The sequence below is a fragment of the Coregonus clupeaformis genome, chromosome 8 (assembly GCF_020615455.1).
Source record: "Coregonus clupeaformis isolate EN_2021a chromosome 8, ASM2061545v1, whole genome shotgun sequence".
Lineage (NCBI taxonomy): Eukaryota > Metazoa > Chordata > Actinopteri > Salmoniformes > Salmonidae > Coregonus > Coregonus clupeaformis.
The window spans coordinates 22,428,063-22,448,775 of NC_059199.1; the positions used below are offsets into that span (position 1 = coordinate 22,428,063).

General features: G+C 43.1%; 1 protein-coding gene across 2 annotated transcripts in view; it reads left to right on the forward strand.

Annotated features, from left to right (window-relative positions):
- Positions 1 to 20,713, forward strand: part of si:dkey-172j4.3 (diacylglycerol kinase delta) — a 126,137-nt gene that overhangs the window by 53,661 nt on the left and 51,763 nt on the right. For both annotated transcript variants that reach the window (XM_041882615.1, XM_041882616.1), the window contains exons 3-5: positions 19,054 to 19,164; positions 19,448 to 19,528; positions 19,780 to 19,884. In XM_041882615.1, the coding sequence (XP_041738549.1) occupies positions 19,054 to 19,164; positions 19,448 to 19,528; positions 19,780 to 19,884 (297 nt within the window). The remainder of the gene's footprint in view (positions 1 to 19,053; positions 19,165 to 19,447; positions 19,529 to 19,779; positions 19,885 to 20,713) is intronic.

Below are 20,713 nucleotides of genomic sequence, written 5' to 3' on the forward strand. Positions count from 1 at the left end.
GATAAAAATGGGTAAAACAGTCTCCTTTGGGGATTTCGTCCCACAACCTTGCTCCAGGTCTAATTTCCTTGACATCGGTTTTTGCATCGCTGGAGATAGCCACAACTGCAGCAGCCATTTTAATTGTAGTGTTAATGTTTAAAGCAATTTGTTTAACATTGAAATGTATCAGCATTATACAGTGAAGATACTTCTTACTCAAGAATTGATGGATGGTTGATCCTCAAATAGATATTAGCTGGATTCAGTGTTCTCCAGTAATTGAAGCTTCTTAGTTGATGTCTAAATATAACAAACATATTATGGACATACAGTTGAAGTCGGAAGTTTACATACACCTTAGCCAAATACATTTAAACTCAGTTTTTCACAATCCCTGACATTTAATCCTAGTAAAAATTCCCTGTTTTAGGTCAGTTAGGATCACCACTTTATTTTAAGAATGTGAAATGTCAGAATAATAGTAGAGAGAATTATTTATTTCAGCTTTTATTTCTTTCATCACATTCCCAGTGGGTCAGAAGTTTACATACACTCAATTAGTATTTGTTAGTATTGCCTTTAAATTGTGTAACTTGGGTCAAACGTTTCGGGTAGCCTTCCACAAGGTTCCCACAATAGGTTGGGTGAATTTTGGCCCATTCCTCCTGACAGAGCTGATGTAACTGAGTCAGGTTTGTAGACCTCCTTGCTCGCACACGCTTTTTCAGTTCTGCCCACACATTTTCTATAGGATTGAAGTCAGGGCTTTGTGATGGCCACTCCAATACCTTGACTTTGTTGTCCTTAAGCCATTTTGCCACAACTTTGGAAGTATGCTTGGGGTCATTGTCCATTTGGAAGACCCATTTGCGACCAAGCTTTAACTTCCTGACTGATGTCTTGAGATGTTGCTTCAATATATCCACATAATTTTCCTTCCTCATGATGCCATCTATTTTGTGAGGTGCACCAGTCCCTCCTGCAGCAAAGCACCCCCACAGCATGATGCTGCCACCCCCGTGCTTCACGGTTGGGTTGGTGTTCTTCGGCTTGCAAGTCACCCCCTTTTTCCTCCAAACATAACAATGGTCATTATGGCCAAACAGTTCTATTTCTGTTTTATCAGACCAGAGGACATTTCTCCAAAAAGTACAATCTTTGTCCCCATGTGCAGTTGCAAACCGTAGTCTGGCTTTTTTATGGCGGTTTTGGAGCAGTTGCTTCTTCCTTGCTGAGCGGCCTTTCAGGTTATGTCGATATAGGACTCGTTTTATGTGGATATAGATACTTTTGTACCTGTTTCGTCCAGCATCTTCACAAGGTCCTTTGCTGTTATTCTGGGATTGATTTGCACTTTTCGCACCAAAGTACGTCCATCTCTAGGAGACAGAACGTGTCTCCTTCCTAAGCGGTATGACGGCTGCGTGGTCCCATGGTGTTTATACTTGCGTACTATTGTTTGTACAGATGAATGTGGTACGTTCAGGCATTTGGAAATTGCTCCCAAGGATGAACCAGACTTGTGGAGGTCTATACATTTTTTTCTGAGGTCTTGGCTGATTTCCTTTGATTTTCCCATGATGTCAAGCAAAGAGGAACTGAGTTTGAAGGTAGGCCTTGAAATACACCCACAGGTACACCTCCAATTGACTCAAATTAGCCTATCAGAAGCTTCTAAAGCCATGACATCATTTTCTGGAATTGTCCAAGCTGTTTAAAGGCACAGTCAACTTAGTGTATGTAAACTTCTGACCCACTGGAATTGTGATACAGTGAATTATAAGTGAAATAATCTGTCTGTAAACAATTGTTGGAAAAATGACTTGTGTCATGCACAAAGTAGATGTCCTAACCGTCTTGCCAAAACTATAGTTTGTTAACAAGAAATGTGTGGAATGGTTGAAAAACAAGTTTTAATGACTCCATACTAAGTGTATGTAAACTTCCAACTTCAACTGTATAATTGACCTGCCCACACCCAAGCGGACATTTTTCAGAGAGAGAGAGAGAGAGAGAGAGAGAGAGAGAGAGAGAGAGAGAGAGAGAGAGAGAGAGAGAGAGAGGAGAGAGAGAGAGAGAGAGAGAGAGAGAGAGAGAGAGAGAGAGGCACACACAGACACACCCGGAACGCACGCACACAGACAGAGGGTAATTTAGGCTGACAGCATGACAAAGTGATCTGACAGTCAATGCATTGGGGTGACAACGTTTGGCGGAAATAGCTGACACACACACCACACACACAGCGCTACTTATCCTGTTCAGTAAGACTTCATGACGCGCCACTGATGATGTCAGACATTCCTACATTGAAAAAATATATAAATGCAACATGCAACAATTTCAATTACAGTTCATATAAGGAAATCAGTCAATTAAAATAAATTCATTAGGCCTTAATCTCTGGATTTCACATGACTGGGAATTCAGAAACACATCTGTTGGGCACAGATACACTATATATACAAAAGTATGTGGACACCCCTTCAAATTAATGAATTCGGCTATTTCAGCCGCACCCGTTGCTGATAGGTGTATAAAATCGAGCATACAGCCATGCAATCTCCACAGACAAACATTGGCAGTAGAATGGCCTTACTGAAGAGCTCAGTGACTTTCAACTTGGCACCGTCATAGGATGCCACCTTTCCAACAAGTCAGTTCATCACATTTCTGCCTGGTAGAGCTGCCCCGGTCATCTGTAAGTGCTGTTATTGTGAAGTGGAAACGTAGAGGAGCAACAACGGCTCAGCCACGAAGTGGTAGGCCACACAAGCTCACAGAACGGGACCGTCGAGTGCTGAAGGATATAGCGCGTAAAATTGTCTGTCCTCGGTTGCAACACTCACTACCAAGTTCCAAACTGCCTCTGGAAGCAACGTCAGCACAACTTTTCATCGGGAGCTTCATGAAATGGGTTTCCATGGCCGAGCGGCCGCACACAAGCCTATGATCACCATGCGCAATGCCAAGCGTCTGCTGGAGTGGGGTAAAGCTCACGCGTTCTCTGGAGTGATGAATCACGCTTCACCATCTGGCAGTCAGACGGACAAATCTGGGTTTGGCGGATGCCAGGAGAACGCTACCTGTCCCAATGCCTAGTGCCAACTGTAAAGTTTGGTGGAGGAGGAATAATGGTCTGGGGCTGTTTATCATGGTTCGGGCTAGGCCCCTTAGTTCCAGAGAAGGGAAATCTTAACGCTACAGCATACAATAACATTCTAGACAATTCTGTGCTTCCAACTTTTGGTGATGTAGTGTATGTATAGAAGTATTATTCTCTGTATAATGGAAATCCTTCTGTGCTATTGTGACACACGTACCAACAAACGGGTGTGATCATTCTACAGTGGTCCCTGCAGCGTACGCTCAAACCGGTGTGAATAGAGCACTTATTTAGAATGTCCAGTTTCGATTGACGCAACATTCAGCATTTGAGCTAGCCACACTGTTTTTTCACAGAAACATTTTTCACAAACACAGTCATTACAAAGTTATGTCCTGAATGTGACCAGTTTATTTTTGGATGCAATGTTCAGGCATTCACAGAAGTATCGACAGCAAACACAATCATCCAAACCGGAAAATGTAGGCTACATTAGTCCTAGCGCTAACTGAGGAAAGATTGACGTAACACAAGTGGTCATATTTAGATAACTCTCGGCTGACAGAAACCACAATATGAATTAGCTAATACCAATTATAATTAATTGATCTAAATAATTGAGTAAAACACTTTCTAGAAATCGAAAGTAATCCGACGATGGGTAGTTTGTGTGCGCCGCCATGTTTATTTTTTCGCGTCAACCAAAGATAATAAGTGTACGATCATTCACTTCCCTTCATTCAATTCCTGAAGTTTACTCGAAAGATGAGTGAACCTTTCCTTCACCTCATTATAACATCTTTGGTCTGACAGACGTTTACGTGACACCCAGAATGCATTGTATAATGTCAACAAACATGGCGCCACACATAGCTGGCAAATAGCTTAGCGTTAGCTCATTATAATCAGTACAACCTTCAAAAAAGTATTTTACACACATCATAGGTGTCCATTGCAATCTATCCATGACTTGAAAAATGTGAATAAAACTGTAAATACATTATGCTCCATACATACATACATACATTTTTTTTTTTTAATTTATTTAACCTTTATTTAACCAGGTAAGCCAGTTGAGAACAAGTTCTCATTTACAACTGCGACCTGGCCAAGATAAAGCAAAGCAGTGCAATAAAAACAACAACAACACAGAGTTACATATGGGATAAACAAAACATTTAGTCAATAACACAATAGAAAATCTATATACAGTGTGTGCAAATGTAGTGAAGGACCAGATGTATACAAAATGGTGTCGTCTGCGTAGAGGTGGATCTGAGAGTCACCATTAGCAAGAGCGACATCATTGATATACACAGAGAATAGAGTCAGCCCGAAAATTGAACCCTGTGGCACCCCCATAGACACTGCCAGAGGTAGTTTGTGAACCAGGCGAGGCAGTCATTTGAGAAACCAAGGCTATTTTGTCTGCCAATAAGAATGCGGTGATTGACAGAGTCGAAAGCCTTGACCAGGTCGATGAAGACGGCTGCACAGTACTGTCTTTTATCGATCGCGTTTATAATATTGTTTAGGACCTTGAGCGTGGCTGAGGTGCACCCATGACCAGCTCGGAAACCAGATTGCATAACGGAGAAGGTACGGTGGGATTCCAAATGGTCAGTGATCTGTTTGTTAACTTGGCTTTCAAATACTTTCGAAAGGCAGAGCAGGATGGATATAGGGCTGTAACAGTTTGAATCTAGAGTGTCACCCCCTTTGAAGAGGGGGATGACCGGGGCAGCTTTCCAATCTCTGGGGATCTCAGATAATACGAAAGAGAGGTTGAACAGGCTAGTAATAGGGGTTGAGACAATTTCGGCGGCTAATTTTAGAAAGAAAGGGTCCAGATTGTCTAGTCCAGCTGATTTGTAGGGGTCCAGATTTTGCAGCTCTTTCAGAATATCAGCTGTCTGAATTTGTGTGAAGGAGAAGCGGGGGGGGCATGGGCAAGCTGCAGCGGAGGGTGCAGAGCTGGTGGCCGGGGTAGGGGTAGCCAGGTGGAAAGCATGGCCAGCCGTAGCAAAATGCTTGTTGAAATTCTCAATTATCGTAGATTTATCGGCCTCAGTGCAGTGGGCAGCTGGGAGGAGGTGCTCTTATTCTCCATGGACTTTACAGTGTCGCAAAACTTTTTGGAGTTAGTGCTACAGGATGCATATTTCTGTTTGAAAATGCTAGCCTTTACTTTCCTAACTGATTGTGTATATTGGTTCCTGACTTCCCTGAAAAGTTGCATATCGCGGTGCTGTTCAATGCTAATGCAGTACGCCACAGGATGTTTTTGTGCTGGTCAAGGGCAGGCAAGTCTGGGGTGAACCAGGGGCTATATCTGTTCTTAGTTCTGAATTTTTTGAATGGGGCATGCTTATTTAAGATGGAGAGGAAAGCACTTTTAAAGAACAACCAGGCATCCTCTACTGACGGAATGAGGTCAATATCCATCCAAGATACCCGGGCCAGGTCAATTAGAAAAGCCTGCTCGCTAAAGTGTTTTAGGGAGCGTTTGACAGTGATGAGGGGTGGTCGTTTGACCGCGGACCCATTACGGACACGGGCAATGAGGCAGTGATCGCTGAGATCCTGGTTGAAGACAGCGGAGGTGTATTTAGAGGGTAAATTAGTCAGGATGATATCTATGAGGGTGCCCATGTTTACGGATTAAGGGTTTTACCTGGTAGGTTCCTTGATAATTTGTGTGAGATTGAGGGCATCTAGTTTAGATTGTAGGACGGCCGGGGGGTTTAGCATATCCCAGTTTAGGTCACCAAGCAGTACGAACTCTGAGGATAGATGGGGGCAATCAATTCACATATGGTGTCCAGGGCACAGCTGGGGGCTGGGGGGGGTCTCTAGCAAGCGGCAACAGTGAGAGACTTATTTCTGGAAAGGTGGATTTTTAGAAGTAGAAGCTCAAACTGTTTGGGCAAAGACCTGGATAGTATGATAGTGCTCTGCAGGCTATCTCTACAGTAGATTGCAACTCCGTCCCCTTTGGCAGTTCTATCTAGATGGAAAATGTTGTAGTTGGGAATAGACATTTCAGAATTTTTGGGTGGCCTTCCTAAGCCAGGATTCAGACAGTGCTAGAACATCAGGGTTGGCGAGTGTGCTGATGCAGTGAATAACTCGAACTTAGGGAGGAGGCTTCTGATGTTAACGTGCAAGAAACCAAGGCTTTTACGGTTACAGAAGTCAACAAACGATAGCGCCAGGGGAGTAGGAGTGATACTGGGGGCTACTGGGCCTGGGTTAACCTCTACATCACCAGAGGAACAGAGGAGGAATAGAATAAGGATACGGCTAAAGGCTTTAAGAACTGGTCTTCTAGTGCGTTGGGTACAGAGAATAAAAGGGGCAGATTTCCGGGCGTTGTAGAATAGATTCAGGGCATTATGTACAGACAAGGATATGGAAGGATATGAGTACAGTGGAGGTAAACCTAAGCGTTGGGTAACGATGAAAGAGATAGCATCACTGGAGGCACTGATTGAGCCGGTCTCCGCGTGTATGGGGGGTGGGACAAAGGAGCTATGTGAGGCAGGTTGAGCGGGACTGGGGGCTCTACAGTGAAATAGTACAATAAGAACTAACCGAAACAGCAATAGGCAAGGCATATTGACATGGGAGAGAGGCATAAAGCAATCACAGGTGTTATTCAAGAGAGCTAAGACAACAGCTGGTAATGGCGACGAAAGTTTGGGCTGAGGCTAAACAGATAAACAGGATGGGGTACCGTATAAAGGAACAGTCCAGCAGGCATCAGCTGTGTAGCTTAGTGATCATAAGGTCCAGTGAACAGCAATAGGTGAGTCCGGGAGCAGTTTGGTGGCTGCTACGGTACAGGCGAGCAGGAGGCACGGCTGTTGATTGCATGTGCTAGTGGGCCGGGGCTAGCAGATGGATCTTCATGGTCGTCGCAACGGGAAGCCTGTTGAAACCACATCAGACGATTACGTCGGCAGACCAGTCGTGATGGATCGGCGGGGCTCCGTGTCAACACTATGAGGTCCCGTCCGGTTGACAGAGAGGTAGATAGCCAGGAGATGGGCCTGGCTCGAGGCTAGCTCAAGGCTAATTGGTGCTTGCATCGGACAGTGGTGATTAGCCAACAACAACAAAAGCCATTCGGTTGCAGCTAGCTAATCCGATATGCTCTGGTCGATAGCGCGCTGTGCAGACTGTGCAGACTGGCCGATAATTGTCCAGGCTAGAGCTGGCTGGTAGGTAGTGCAGGCCACGGACAATGGTGAAGACCGCTAATGGTGGCTAATAGCAAGTAGCTAGTTAGCTGGCTAGTTTCAGCCGGAGGTTCTAGATAAAAGGTATAAAGAAATAATAAAATCCGTTCCACATTGGGTGAGGTGGGTTGCAGGAAAGTATATTTAGTTAAAGGATGGAAAGTGAGATTGAGAAATATATACGAAAAAGACCCCCCCCAAAAAAAAAGGCTATTTACATGAGGACACTACAGAATACACGACCGCACTGCTACGCCATCAACAGTGGAAACAACAACATGATATACAGAAAATAAGGCACTTACTTTGATAGGAATGCTCACCTGTCCAAAGTTATTATTTGTAGGAAAACAACAATGACGGCAATGCGAGCACCAGCCAGAAAATATGCCAGTTCGTGCTAGACTGCGCAAATGTCTGCATACTTGATCTGCGGAAACACTGCAGAAGTCCTTGGGCTCTCCTCGAAGATAGAAGTTTGTCCGGCTCAGTAAAGCCTCAAACATAAATTGTTCGCAACACTGAAATCGGCTACTTCTATGTGAATTAATGAGGAGGCGGAACACACCTCAATTCAAACTGTTGTTAGAAAATAAAACTTGTTAGGAAATCATTTGTAATTGACAAGTTGAAACATAGTCTATAAATAATTAGCAGGCAGCGCCTGTTAACTGTCCTGTTGTGTAACAATCACATTTTGGAACAGTGAGTGCATTCTGACATCACGTGCATAAAACAACTCACGCTGGGGCAACCATTAGAGATATTTGCAACTGACTTGTGAAAAGGTAAAAAAAAAAAGAGGTAGGGCCGTGAGCATCCAGAGCATCCCAAACACACTGGTGAATATGCAGGCCATGGAAGAACTGGGAAATAATAATAATAATAATAGGTCATTTAGCAGACGCTCTTATCCAGAGCGACTTACAGGAGCAATTAGGGTTAAGTGCCTTGCTCAAGGGCACATCGACAGATTTTTCACCTAGTCGGCTCGGGGATTAGAACCAGCGACCTTTCGGTTACTGGCACAACGCTCTTAACCACTAAGCTACCTGCCGCCCGAAATGTTCAGCTTCCAGGAATTGTGTACAGATCCTTGTGACATGGGGCTGTGCATTATCATGCTGAAACATGAGGTGATGGCTGCGGATGAATGGCACGACAATGATCTCGTCACTGTATCTTTGGGGAAATTCAAATTGCCATCGATAAAATGCAATTGTGTTCGTTGTCCGTAGCTTATGCCTGCCCATACCATAACCCCACCGCCACCATGGGGCACTCTGTTCACAACGTTGACATAAGCAAACCGCTCGCCCACACAACGCCATGTCTTCCATCTACCCGGTACAGTTGAAACCGGGATTCATCCGTGAAGAGCACACTTCTCCATCGTGCTAGTGGCCATCAAAGGTGAGCATTTGCACACTGAAGTCGGTTCGACGCCGAACTGCAGTCAGGTCAATACGCTGGTGAGGACAACGAGCACACAGTGTGTGCAGAAATTCTTCGGTTGTGCAAACCCACAGTTTAATCAGCTCTCCGGGTGGCTGGTCTCAGATGATCCCGCAGGTGAAGAAGCCGGATGTGGAGGTCCTGGGCTGACGTGATTACACGTGGCCTGTGGTTGTGAGGCCAGTTGGACGTAATGCCAAATTCTCTAAAACGATGTTGTAGGTGGCTTATGGTTGAGAAATTAACATAAAATTATCTGGCAACACCTCTGGTGGACATTCCTAGTCAGCATGCCAATTGACATCTGTGGCATTGTGTTGTGTGACAAAACTGCACATTTTAGAGTGGCCTTTTATTGTCCCCAGCACAAGGTGCAGCTGTGTAATGTACATGCTGTTTAATCAGCTTCTTGATATGCCACACCTGTCAGGTGGATGGATTATATTAGCAAAGGAGAAATGCTCACTAACAGGGATGTAAACAAATTTGTGCTCAACATTTGAGACAAATAAGCTTTTTGTACGTATGGAAAATTTCTGGGATCTTTCTGGGATCTTTTATTTCATCTCATTGCTTTTACATTTTTGTTCAGTATAATATCTAACAGAGACAAAATGTGTGTGTGTGTTCCCATCTACAGTAACCAGTCTAACAGGTCCTACCTGTTCTCCCCTCCCACTTCCTACCTGAATACACACCTTAAAGGGGAGTGTGTGTGTGTGTGTGTGTGTGTGTGTGTGTGTGTGTGTGTGTGTGTGTGTGTGTGTGTGTGTGTGTGTTGAGAGAGAAAGAGAGAGAAAGAGAATCACCATCCAAGAATTCACAAAATGGGACAAACACCAAATCGAGACTGCATGCAGAATTCTGCAAAAATATCCTCTGTGTGCAACGTAAAACACCAAATAATGCATGCAGAGCAGAATTAGGCCGATACCCGCTAATTATCAAAATCCAGAAAAGAACTGTTCAATTCTACAACCACCTAAAAGGAAGCAATTCCTAAACCTTCCATAACAAAGCGATCACCTACAGAGAAATAAACCTGGAGAAGAGTCCCCAAAGCAAGCTGGTTCTGGGGCTCTGTTCACAAACACCAACTGACCCCACAGAGCCCCAGGACAACAACACAATTAGACCCAACCAAATCATGAGAAAACAAAAAGATAATTACTTGACATATTGGAAAGAATTTACAAAAGAACAGAGCAAACTAGAATGCTATTTGGCCCTGAACAGAGAGTACACAGTGGCAGAATACCTGACCACTGTGACTGACCCAAAATTAAGGAAATCTTTGACTATGCTTGCTATTGAGAAAGGAAGCCGTAGGCAGACCTGGCTCTCAAGAGAAGACAGGGTATGTGCACACTGCCCACAAAATGAGGTGGAAACTGAGCTGCACTTCCTAACTTCCTGCCGAATGTATGACCATATTATAGACACATTCTTTCCTCAGATTACACAGACCCACAAAGAATTCTAAAACAAATCCCATATCTATTGGGTGAAATTCCACAGTGTGCAATCACAGCAGCAAGATTTGTGACCTTTTGCCACAAGAAAAGGGCAACCAGTGAAGAACAAACAACATTGTAAATAAAACCTATATTTGTGTTTATTTATTTTCCTTTTTGTACTTTTAACTATTTGCACATCATTATAACACTGTATATAGACATAATATGACATTTTAAATGTCTTTATTCTTTTAGAACTTTTGTGAGTGTAATGTTTACTGTACATTTTTTATTGTTTATTTCACTTTTATTTATTATCTATTTCACTTGCTTTGGCAATGTAAACATATGTTTCCCGTGCCAATAAAGCCCTTACATTGAAATTGAATTGAAATGTTATTGAATCAAAAGTGTTTGGCAAAGGAAATAGCTGAAAGAGATGAGGTTAAATTAAGAGAGAGTGAAAAGGAGGAGGGTAGATGATCTGCATGTCATCCTGGTAAAGGTGTGTCCTCTTACACACCTGTGTGGGAGTGCCTTAATCCTAAGGCCTGGAGCGAAACAGGGAGTATGTAGAAACAGTTTAGTTGGATCAGCAGTTAACACAGAGAGAATCACCGCAATGTTGGACTGTTCAGTTACCGGAGAGAGAGAACACCAGAGAAGGAAGTGAAGTTTGATGACATTAAAAAGGAGAGAGGACTTCAGTAGTCTTGCTTAGGATTTTGAGAGAGAGAGAGAGAGAGATTGGCAGAAAGAGAGAGAGAAAGAGAGAGACCGAGAGAGACAGAGAGAGCGAGACAGAGACAGACAGAGAAACGTCTGATTCTGTTGTCCTGGGTCCCAGAAAAGTAAAGCGGAAAGTAGTGTCTCCCTATTGTAGTTAACAGGCTAACTGCAAGTGAGGACATCAATGTGCGGCAGACAGACAGACATACAGAGAGATAGGCAGACAGACAGAGAGCCATCATGCTCAAGTGGTGTCCTAGCAGTGTGTGTTGTCTGTCCCCCCTGCTGTTCCACTGTGAGGTGGGGGCAGGACACGGGGACGATAGCCAACTCAGTCACGGAGACGAACTGGAGACCAGCTACACAGAGAAACCACAGAGCTATAACATACAGGTATGTCAGTGTGTATGTGTTGCAGCAGGCCCACTAACAGAGCCCACAGGGTTAGATAGGGTTTAAATGGTAGTAAATGTGATTAGTCCTACTTTAATGACTAGCCTCGTCTGTCTGACTGACTGGTTGACTGACAAGATCCAACTGACACAGTCTGGACTGAGAAAGAGAGTGAGGGGAGAAGGAGAGGAGAACGGAATGAATGGGTGACTAAGGACTGACAGAGTCTGAAGGAGAGGTTGAGGGAGGGTGAGATGGATGACATAGTTTTGTGTTTATTTGTCTATGAGTTTCCAGCCTCAAGGGTTGACCTCAGACTTCACCTCGTTTACACACCAGTAAATTGTCTGTCTTTGTTTTCGTTCCAGTTTGTTGTCATGTCTCATGTCCTTCCCCCCCCCTTTCTCTCTCTCTCTCTCAATTCAATTCAATTCAATTTAAGGGCTTTATTGGCATGGGGAAAATAAACAATACAAATTTACATTAAACATTATACTCAGAAGTTCCAAAAGAATAAAGACATTTCAAATGTCATATTATGAATATATACAGTGTTGTAACAATGTGCAAATAGTTAAAGTACAAATGGGAAAATAAATAAACATACATATGAGTTGTATTTACTATGGTGTTTGTTCTTCACTGGTTGCCCTTTTCCTGTGGCAACAGGTCACAAATCTTGCTGCTGTGATTGCACACTGTGGTATTTCACCCAATAGATATGGGAGTTGATCAAAATTGGGTTTGTTTTCGAATTCTTTGTGGATTTGTGTAATCTGAGGGAAATATGTGTCTCTAATATGGTCATACATTTGGCAGGAGGTTAGGAAGTGCAGCTCAGTTTCCACCTCATTTTGTGGGCAGTGTGCACATAGCCTGACTTCTCTTGAGAGCTAGGTCTGCCTACGGCGGCCTTTCTCAATAGCAAGGCTATGGTCACTGAGTTTGTACATAGTCAAAGCTTTCCTTAAGTTTGGGTCAGTCACAGTGGTCAGGTATTCTGCCACTGTGTACTCTCTGTTCAGGGCCAAATAGCATTCTAGTTTGCTCAGTTTTTTTGTAAATTCTTTCCAATGTGTCAAGTAATTCTCTTTTTGTTTTCTCATGATTTGGTTGGGTCTAAATGTGTTGTTGTCTTAGGGATCTGTGGGGTCTCTCTCTCTCTCTCTCTCTCTCTCTCTCTCTCTCTCTCTCTCTCTCTCTCTCTCTCTCTCTCTCTCTCTGTCTGGCAGTATAAGCTGATAAGATGCTGAGATTCTGCCTGTGTTTTTTTACCTGGGGGCACAAATACAGCTACAGCTGTACACACGTACACACACACACAAATAAACACACACACAAACACACAGGAGGATAATAAGAATTTGTGTGATGACCCTACTACACACAAATACAGCTACAGCTGTACCCACACACACATACAGACACATACACACTCTGGGAATTAGATTGTGTATGCCGTGATGGAGCGATGAATTCGTTGCTGGACCAGAGGTGCTTCTCTCTCTTATTACAATCACTGCTACTGTTAATGAGAGAGAGGGAGAGAAATAAAAGAGGTGGGACGAGAGCGAGAGCTTATTGCTATATGCTACAGTGAGAGAGATGGAATAGGTGGGAGAGAGGTGCGAGAAAAGGAAGAGTGGGAAGGACTGAGGAAGGGAGACGGATACAAGGTGAAAGAAGGAAGAGGTGGGATGAGACAGAGTGATAAGCAGATAGAAGGAAGGGAGATAGAGAGAAGGACGTGTGTGAGAGAGGCTGCTCCTTGGTATACAGCATATCATCGGGAGAGACAGACAGAAAGAGGAAGTGTTCTGTGCCTCACCACTCCTTCTAGCCGTTGTCAAAAAGGAGACTAGACACGTTTATCTAGTCTATGTCTGTATACATTTGTAATAGACTGTCCCTCTCCCTTTCACTCTCTCTTCTCTTTGTCTCTCTCTCTTTCTTTCTCTCAGTCTTGCCCTCTCTCTCCAGCACACACACACATATAGGCCATTCCCTTGTATGCATGCCCAAACACTTTTATCAGGGGATCATTGTTGAAAAGACAAGAGAGAGTTAAGCCCTATGAAGGACACCGCAATTGTTTAAAGGGGAATGGAAACACTTCAGGAAGTAATGCTGAGCAAAGGGATGTATTCAATCCACTAATACTAAACATGTGCTTGTAACATAGAGACATCTATATTTTAAGTATTTGATCATGAACAACGTTTATTAGAGGTATGGGTAGCACCATCTTGAATTGCCATGGTATTGGCTGATGCCAATGCATCATTGGTAGGAGTGAGCAATGAATGCTGTAAATGTAAATGTGATATTTCCGTTTTTTATTTTAAAGAAATTAGCAAACTTTTCTAAAAACCAGTTTTTGCTTTGTCATTATGGGGTATTGTGTGTAGATTGAAAAAAACATTTAATCCATTTTAGAATAAGGCTGTAACGTAAAACAAAATGTGGAAAAAGTGAAGGGGTCTGAATACTTTCTGAATGCACTGTGGGTACTAGTAATGGGACTCCTAGTAACCACCAGTAGCTCAGATTGTCACTGGTCTTTTCCCCTTTCTTGCATGCTTTTAATTTGTTCCCATTCGGACTCTTTATGTATTAGACTATAGGCCTAGTGGAATGTATGTAAGAAGAAATTGAAGTTCATAAATCCTGTTCAGTTTTGATAACAATATCCCTGAGATGAATGTTATATAATGTTATGGGGGCGGCAGTTAGCTTAGTGGTTAAGAGCGTTGTGCCAGTAACCGCTTTGCTGCCTCAGGACCTGGACGACTTGCCTTAATAGAAGGAACCATGAATTCTGCTCTGTATCAGAGAATTCTACAGGAGAATGTCAGACCATCCATCCGTCTGTGAGCTGAAGCTGAAGCGCAGCTGGGTCATGCAGCAAGACAATGATCCAAAACACACAATGAAGTCTACATGAAAATTGCTAAAAAGCAACAAATTTGAAGTTTTGGAATGGCCTAGTCAAAGTCCAGACCTAATCCCAATTGAGATGTTGTGGCAGGACTTGAAACGAGCAGTTCATGCTTGAAAACCCACACGTCACTGAGTTAAAGCAGTTCTGCATGGAAGAGTGGGCCAAAATTCCTCCACAGCGACGTGAGAGACTGATCAACAACTACAAGAAGCATTTGGTTGGAGTCATTGCAGCTAAAGGTGGCACAACCAGTTATTGAGTGTAAGGGGGCAATTACTTTTTCACACAGGGGAATTGGGTGTTGCATAACTTTGTTTATGAAATAAATTAAATAAATATGTAATTGTTGTGTTATTTGTTCACTTATGTTCCCTTTATCTAATATTAGGTTTTGGTTGAAGATCTGATAACATTCAGTATCACAAATATGGAAAAGTAGAGAAAATTAGAAAGGGGGCAAATACTTTTTCATAGCACCGTATATCAGCTGTCATGACATCAGAGCCAGTCTCTAGACGTGTGTGTGTGTGTGTGTTTGTGTGTGTGTGTGTGTGTGTGTCTGTTTGCCAGGATAGATAGCTGAATTATGACAGTTAAAAGGTCCAATCTGCTATGCAAATTCCCTTTATAAAGGGGACCAGGCTTAACTGGCGCGTGTGTGTGTCTGACGTATCTACCCTTACCACCGAGCAGAGTCCCTTGAGCAGTGCCCAGCATTGAACACTCACATACACACACACACACACACACACACACACAGTGAAGGTGTGAACAGCGCTGTGAAACATATGGGGCCATTTTCACCTTGTCCACCAGGATAGTCAAACACACCACACACTCACACATGCGCTGTCAAACCTGTCAGTTTGTGTGTGTTCACCCATAGTGATTCGCTATGGTGGGGAACCCACCTGTCTGTGTGTCTGGTTCCCTCAGGACATATTTAGGGGTTGTGCTGACACACAGGGCAGCATGCCACTGTTAAGCCTTCTGTCACTGATGTCGCTCTCTCTCTCTCACTTTCCCTCTCTCTTTCTCTCTCTCTCTCTCTCTCTCTCGCTCTCTCTCTCTCTCTCTCTCTCTCTTTCGCTCAATCTTTCGCTCTCTCTCTCTCTCTCTTTCTCTTTTTCTCTCCCTCTCTCTCTTTCTCTCTCCCTTTCTCGCTCTCCCTCTCTGTCTTAGTCTGCATATACACTGAGTGTACAAAACATCCTTTTTCCATGACATAGACTGACCAGGTGAATCCAGGTGAAAGCTATGATCCCTTATTGATGTCACTTGTTAAATCCACTTCAGTCAGTGTAGATGCAGGGGACGAGACAGGTTAAAGAAGGATTTTTAAGCCTTGAGACAATTGAGACATGGATTGTTTATGTGTGCCATTCAGAGGGTGAATGGGAAAGACAAAATATTTAAGTGCTTTGAAAGGAGTATGGTAGTAGGTGCGAGGCGCACCGGTATGTGTCAAGAACTGCGATGATGCTTGGTTTTTCGCGCTCAGCAGTTTCCCATGTGTATCAAGAATGGTCCACCACCCAAAGTACATCCAGCCAACTTGATACAACTGTGGGAAGCCTTGGAGTCAATATGGGCCAGCATCCCTGTGGAATGCTTTCGACACCTTGGGGGGAGGGGGAGGTGGGGGGGGGGGTTCCTAATGTTTGGTATACTCAATGTACATACACTACCGGTCAAAAGTTTTAGAACACCTACTCATTCAAGGGTTTTTCTACATTGTAACTACATCAAAACTATGAAATAACACATATGGAATCATGTAGTAACCAAGAAAGTGTTAAACAAATCAAAATATATTTGAGATTTGAGATTCTTCAAATAGCCACCCTTTGCCTTGATGACAGCTTTGCACACTCTTGGTATTCTCTCAACCAGCTTCATGAGGTAATCACCTGGAATGCATTTCAATTAACAGGTGTGCCTTCTTAAAAGTGAATTTGTGGAATTTTTTTCCTTAATGCGTTTGAGCCAATCAGTTGTGTTGGGACAAGGTAGGGGGGTATACAGAAGATAGCCCTATTTGGTAAAAGACCAAGTCCATATTATGGCAAGAACAGCTGAAATAAGCAAAGAGAAATGACAGTCCATCATTACTTTAAGACATGAAGGTCAGAAAATAAGGAACATTTCAAGAACTTTGAAAGTTTCTTCAAGTGCAGTCGCAAAAACCATCAAGTGCTATGATGAAATTGGCTCTCATGAGGACCGCCACAGGAATGGAAGACTCAGAGTTACCTCTGCTGCAGAGGATAGGTTCATTAGAGTTACCAGCCTCAGAAATTGCAGCCCAAATAAATGTTTCACAGAGTTCAAGTAACAGACACATCTCAACATCAACTGTTCAGAGGAGACTGTGTGAATCAGGCCTTCATGGTCAAATTGCTGCAAAGAAACCACTGCTAAAGGACACCAATAATAATAAGAGACTTGCTTGGCCAAGAAACACGAGCAATGGACATTAGACCGGTGGAAATGTGTCCTTTGGTCTGGATTTTTGGTTCTAACCGCCGTGTCTTTGTGAGACGCGGTGTGGGTGAACGGATGATCTCTGCATGTGTATTTCCCACCGTAAAGCATGGAGGAGGAGGTGTGATGGTGTGGGGGTGCTTTGCTGGTGAAATTTTCTGTGATTTATTTAGAATTGAAGGCACACTTAACCAGCATGGCTACCACAGCATTCTGCAGCGATACGCCATCCCATCTGGTTTGGGCTTAGTGGGACTATCATTTGTTTTTCAACAGGACAATGACCCAACACACCTCCAGGCTGTGTAAGGGCTATTTTACCAAGAAGGAGAGTGACGGAGTGCTACATCAGATGACCTGGCCTCCACAATCCCCCGACCTCAACCAAATTGAGATGTTTGGGATGAGTTGGACCGCAGAGTGAAGGAATAGCACCCAACAAGTGCTCAGCATATGTGGGAACTCCTTCAAGACTGTTGGAAAACCATTCCAGGTGAAGCTGGTTGAGAGAATGCCAAGAGTGTTTAAAGCTCTCATCAAGGCAAAGTGTGGCTATTTGAAGAATCTCAAATCTCAAATATACAGTGGGGAGAACAAGTATTTGATACACTGCCGATTTTGCAGGTTTTCCTACTTACAAAGCATGTAGACGTCTGTAATTTTTATCATAGGTACACTTCAACTGTGAGAGACGACCAACCAGTAAGAATTCCGGCTCTCACAGACCTGTTAGTTTTTCTTTAAGAAGCCCTCCTGTTCTCCACCCATTACCTGTATTAACTGCACCTGTTTGAACTCGTTACCTGTATAAAAGACACCTGTCCACACACTCAATCAAACAGACTCCAACCTCTCCACAATGGCCAAGACCAGAGAGCTGTGTAAGGACATCAGGGATAAAATTGTAGACCTGCACAAGGCTGGGATGGGCTACAGGACTATAGGCAAGCAGCTTGGTGAGAAGGCAACAACTGTTAGCGCAATTATTAGAAAATGGAAGAAGTTCAAGATGACGCTCAATCACCCTCGGTCTGGGGCTCCATGCAAGATCTCACCTCGTGGGGCATCAATGATCATGAGGAAGGTGAGGGATCAGCCCAGAACTACACGGCAGGACCTGGTCAATGACCTGAAGAGAGCTGGGACCACAGCCAGGGCAACTAAGGAGTGGCTCCGTAAGAAGCATCTCAAGGTCCTGGAGTCTGGAGCCTAGCCAGTCTCCAGACCTGAACCCAATAGAACATCTTTGGAGGGAGCTGAAAGTCCATATTGCCCAGCGACAGCCCCGAAACCTGAAGGATCTGGAGAAGGTCTGTATAGAGTGGGCCAAAATCCCTGCTGCAGTGTGTGCAAACCTGGTCAAGACCTACAGGAAACGTATGATCTCTGTAATTGCAAACAAAGGTTTCTGTACCAAATATTAAGTTCTGCTTTTCTGATGTATCAAATACTTATGTCATGCAATAAAATGCAAATTAATTACTTAATGTAATTAATAAAATTTGATTTTCTGGATTTTTGTTTTAGATTCCGTCTCTCACAGTTGAAGTGTACCTATGATAAAAATTACAGACCTCTACATGCTTTGTAAGTAGGAAAACCTGCAAAATCGGCAGTGTATCAAATACTTGTTCTCCCCACTGTATGTTCATTTGTTTAACACTTTTTTGGTTACTACATGATTCCATATGTGTTATTTCATAGTTTTGATGTCTTCACTAGTATTCTACAATGTAGAAAATAGTAAAAATTAAGAAAAACCCTTGAATGAGCAGGTGTTCTAAAACTTTTGACTGGTAGTGTACTTTCACATATTTACTTGTATCTATTTTTTGCCCTTTTAAGGCAAGTCAAAACACATAGCCTGCCGGGACTTACCCTATTCTTAGACAAAAATGAAATCATGTATGAGGAAGTTGTCTGTAGGTTGTTTTTGTCATATCGACTCGTGCTGGAATGTTGCTAGGTGACAGAGGGCATCATGCATGCCATTGTGTTTCCCTAAATATATGTTGGAAACTTTCCCGGCACTTGGAGCCAATGAAACTGATTGCTTTGAATAGTTATGCTTCTTGATTATATATTGTATTACATTATCTCACCCACACACATAAACATAGACATCATACAGGCACACACACCCACCCTCTCTTTCTACCCACACACACACACATGCACACATGCACACACACACGCACACACACTCACACACCCTCCGAGTCTCAAGCCCCTCTCTCTCTCTCTCTCTCTCTGTCCTGTCCATAGAAAAGTGTAAAAGAAGGGATCCTATTGAAACAGACCAGTTCTTTCCAGAGATGGAAGAGGAGGTACTTCAAACTGAGAGGCCGGACACTTTACTATGCCAAAGACTCCAAGGTAATTGTGTATGTGTTTATTACTCCAATTGTTTTTTGGCATAGTTTTTGGGGATCTTTTCAAACAGCTCTTACACTAAAAGGACATAATCATAATTTTCACAATTCCCCAGTATTATTCCAACCTCATAGTGTGGAAATCTATATAAAACACAGGAAAATTCTGTTTTAGACTGCACTGGGCCTTTACGACTTTTTTCTTCATTCATAGAGGATGATTAGATGCTGTCTGTTTTGTTTTTGGTTTGTTTAACTCGGTTCAATTTTTTTGGGTTGTCCATCAGTCTCTGATATTTGACGAGGTGGACCTATCAGACGCCAGCGTGGCTGAGACGAGTACCAAGAACATCAACAACAGCTTCACGGTAACCATGACGACACCCTACCTCTACCGTAACCATGACTACAGCTACACAGTAACCATAATGACCACCATGACTACACCTTTATTCCAATGTTATTACACTCTAAACTGCTTCACTGCAAAACTATAGGACTTGGTATGTCTTTGTACATCTACAGTACTATGTATTCTTATACAGCCTGTCCCTCCCTCCCTCCCTCCTTCCCTATCTCTCTCTCGCTCTCGCTCCCTCTCCCCCCTCTCTCTCTCTAGGTGATCACTCCATTCAGGAAGTTGATGCTGTGTGCTGAGAGCAGGAAAGAGATGGAGGATTGGATCGGTGCTCTGAAGTCTGTACAGAAATGGGAAACTTACGAGGTAAGCACTCATCCTCTCATCCCTCCATCCGCCATCCCCTCAAGCTTTTATCTTTTCATTCTTTCATTCATTAATTCGTTCTCACCCTTTTGCCTTTGACTGTACTTTTGTTTTATTCTATAGTCCTGTTTCTGGTATTTGCCTGTTCATTTCGAATAGATGTATTGGTAACAGTGGGTACTTCTCATCAACTCAATTGGTAGCGTTTAGCATTTAGCCATTTCGTACCATTGGTACAAAATGATGCATCAGTGTTGTATTTGCTTTCATACAGTAAGGTGAAAACTCTCTATCTATTTTACACCTTTCAAACCAATACATTTTTCCTCCAACTTTAGTATCCCACCAACTTTTTGCAGACTTTTCTTTATATATGAAAGGTATTGCCGGGACAAAGCCTCTGCTTTTCTTTCCGCCAACTGACCTAGTCATGATTGCGGTAAAGTTCTGCCTACAGCTTAGTATGAAATGTAGCCATAATGCTGAGGCAGCATTGGCATGGACTACGCTCTTAAGCTCTTGATGGTTGCTAGGCAGCACCCATTACTACTATCCTTCTGCCAGTTCTAAACATTGTGAGGCGTGTCACTTCACCCATCTCTTTGCATAGCCCACCACATGCACTATTTTCTTAACCACAACTGGATGGATCCATAAAGAATTACTGTGGGAATAAATATTGGACTAAAGTAGGCTAATGCAATTGAAGGTATCAAATTGTTGCTTATTGAAACTCCCAAAGTTATCCAATTGTTATAATACATTTGAAGCAATAGCTTACCTGCGTATGTTCAATTATTTCAGCACTGTTTCCGTTGCTTTGAGACAA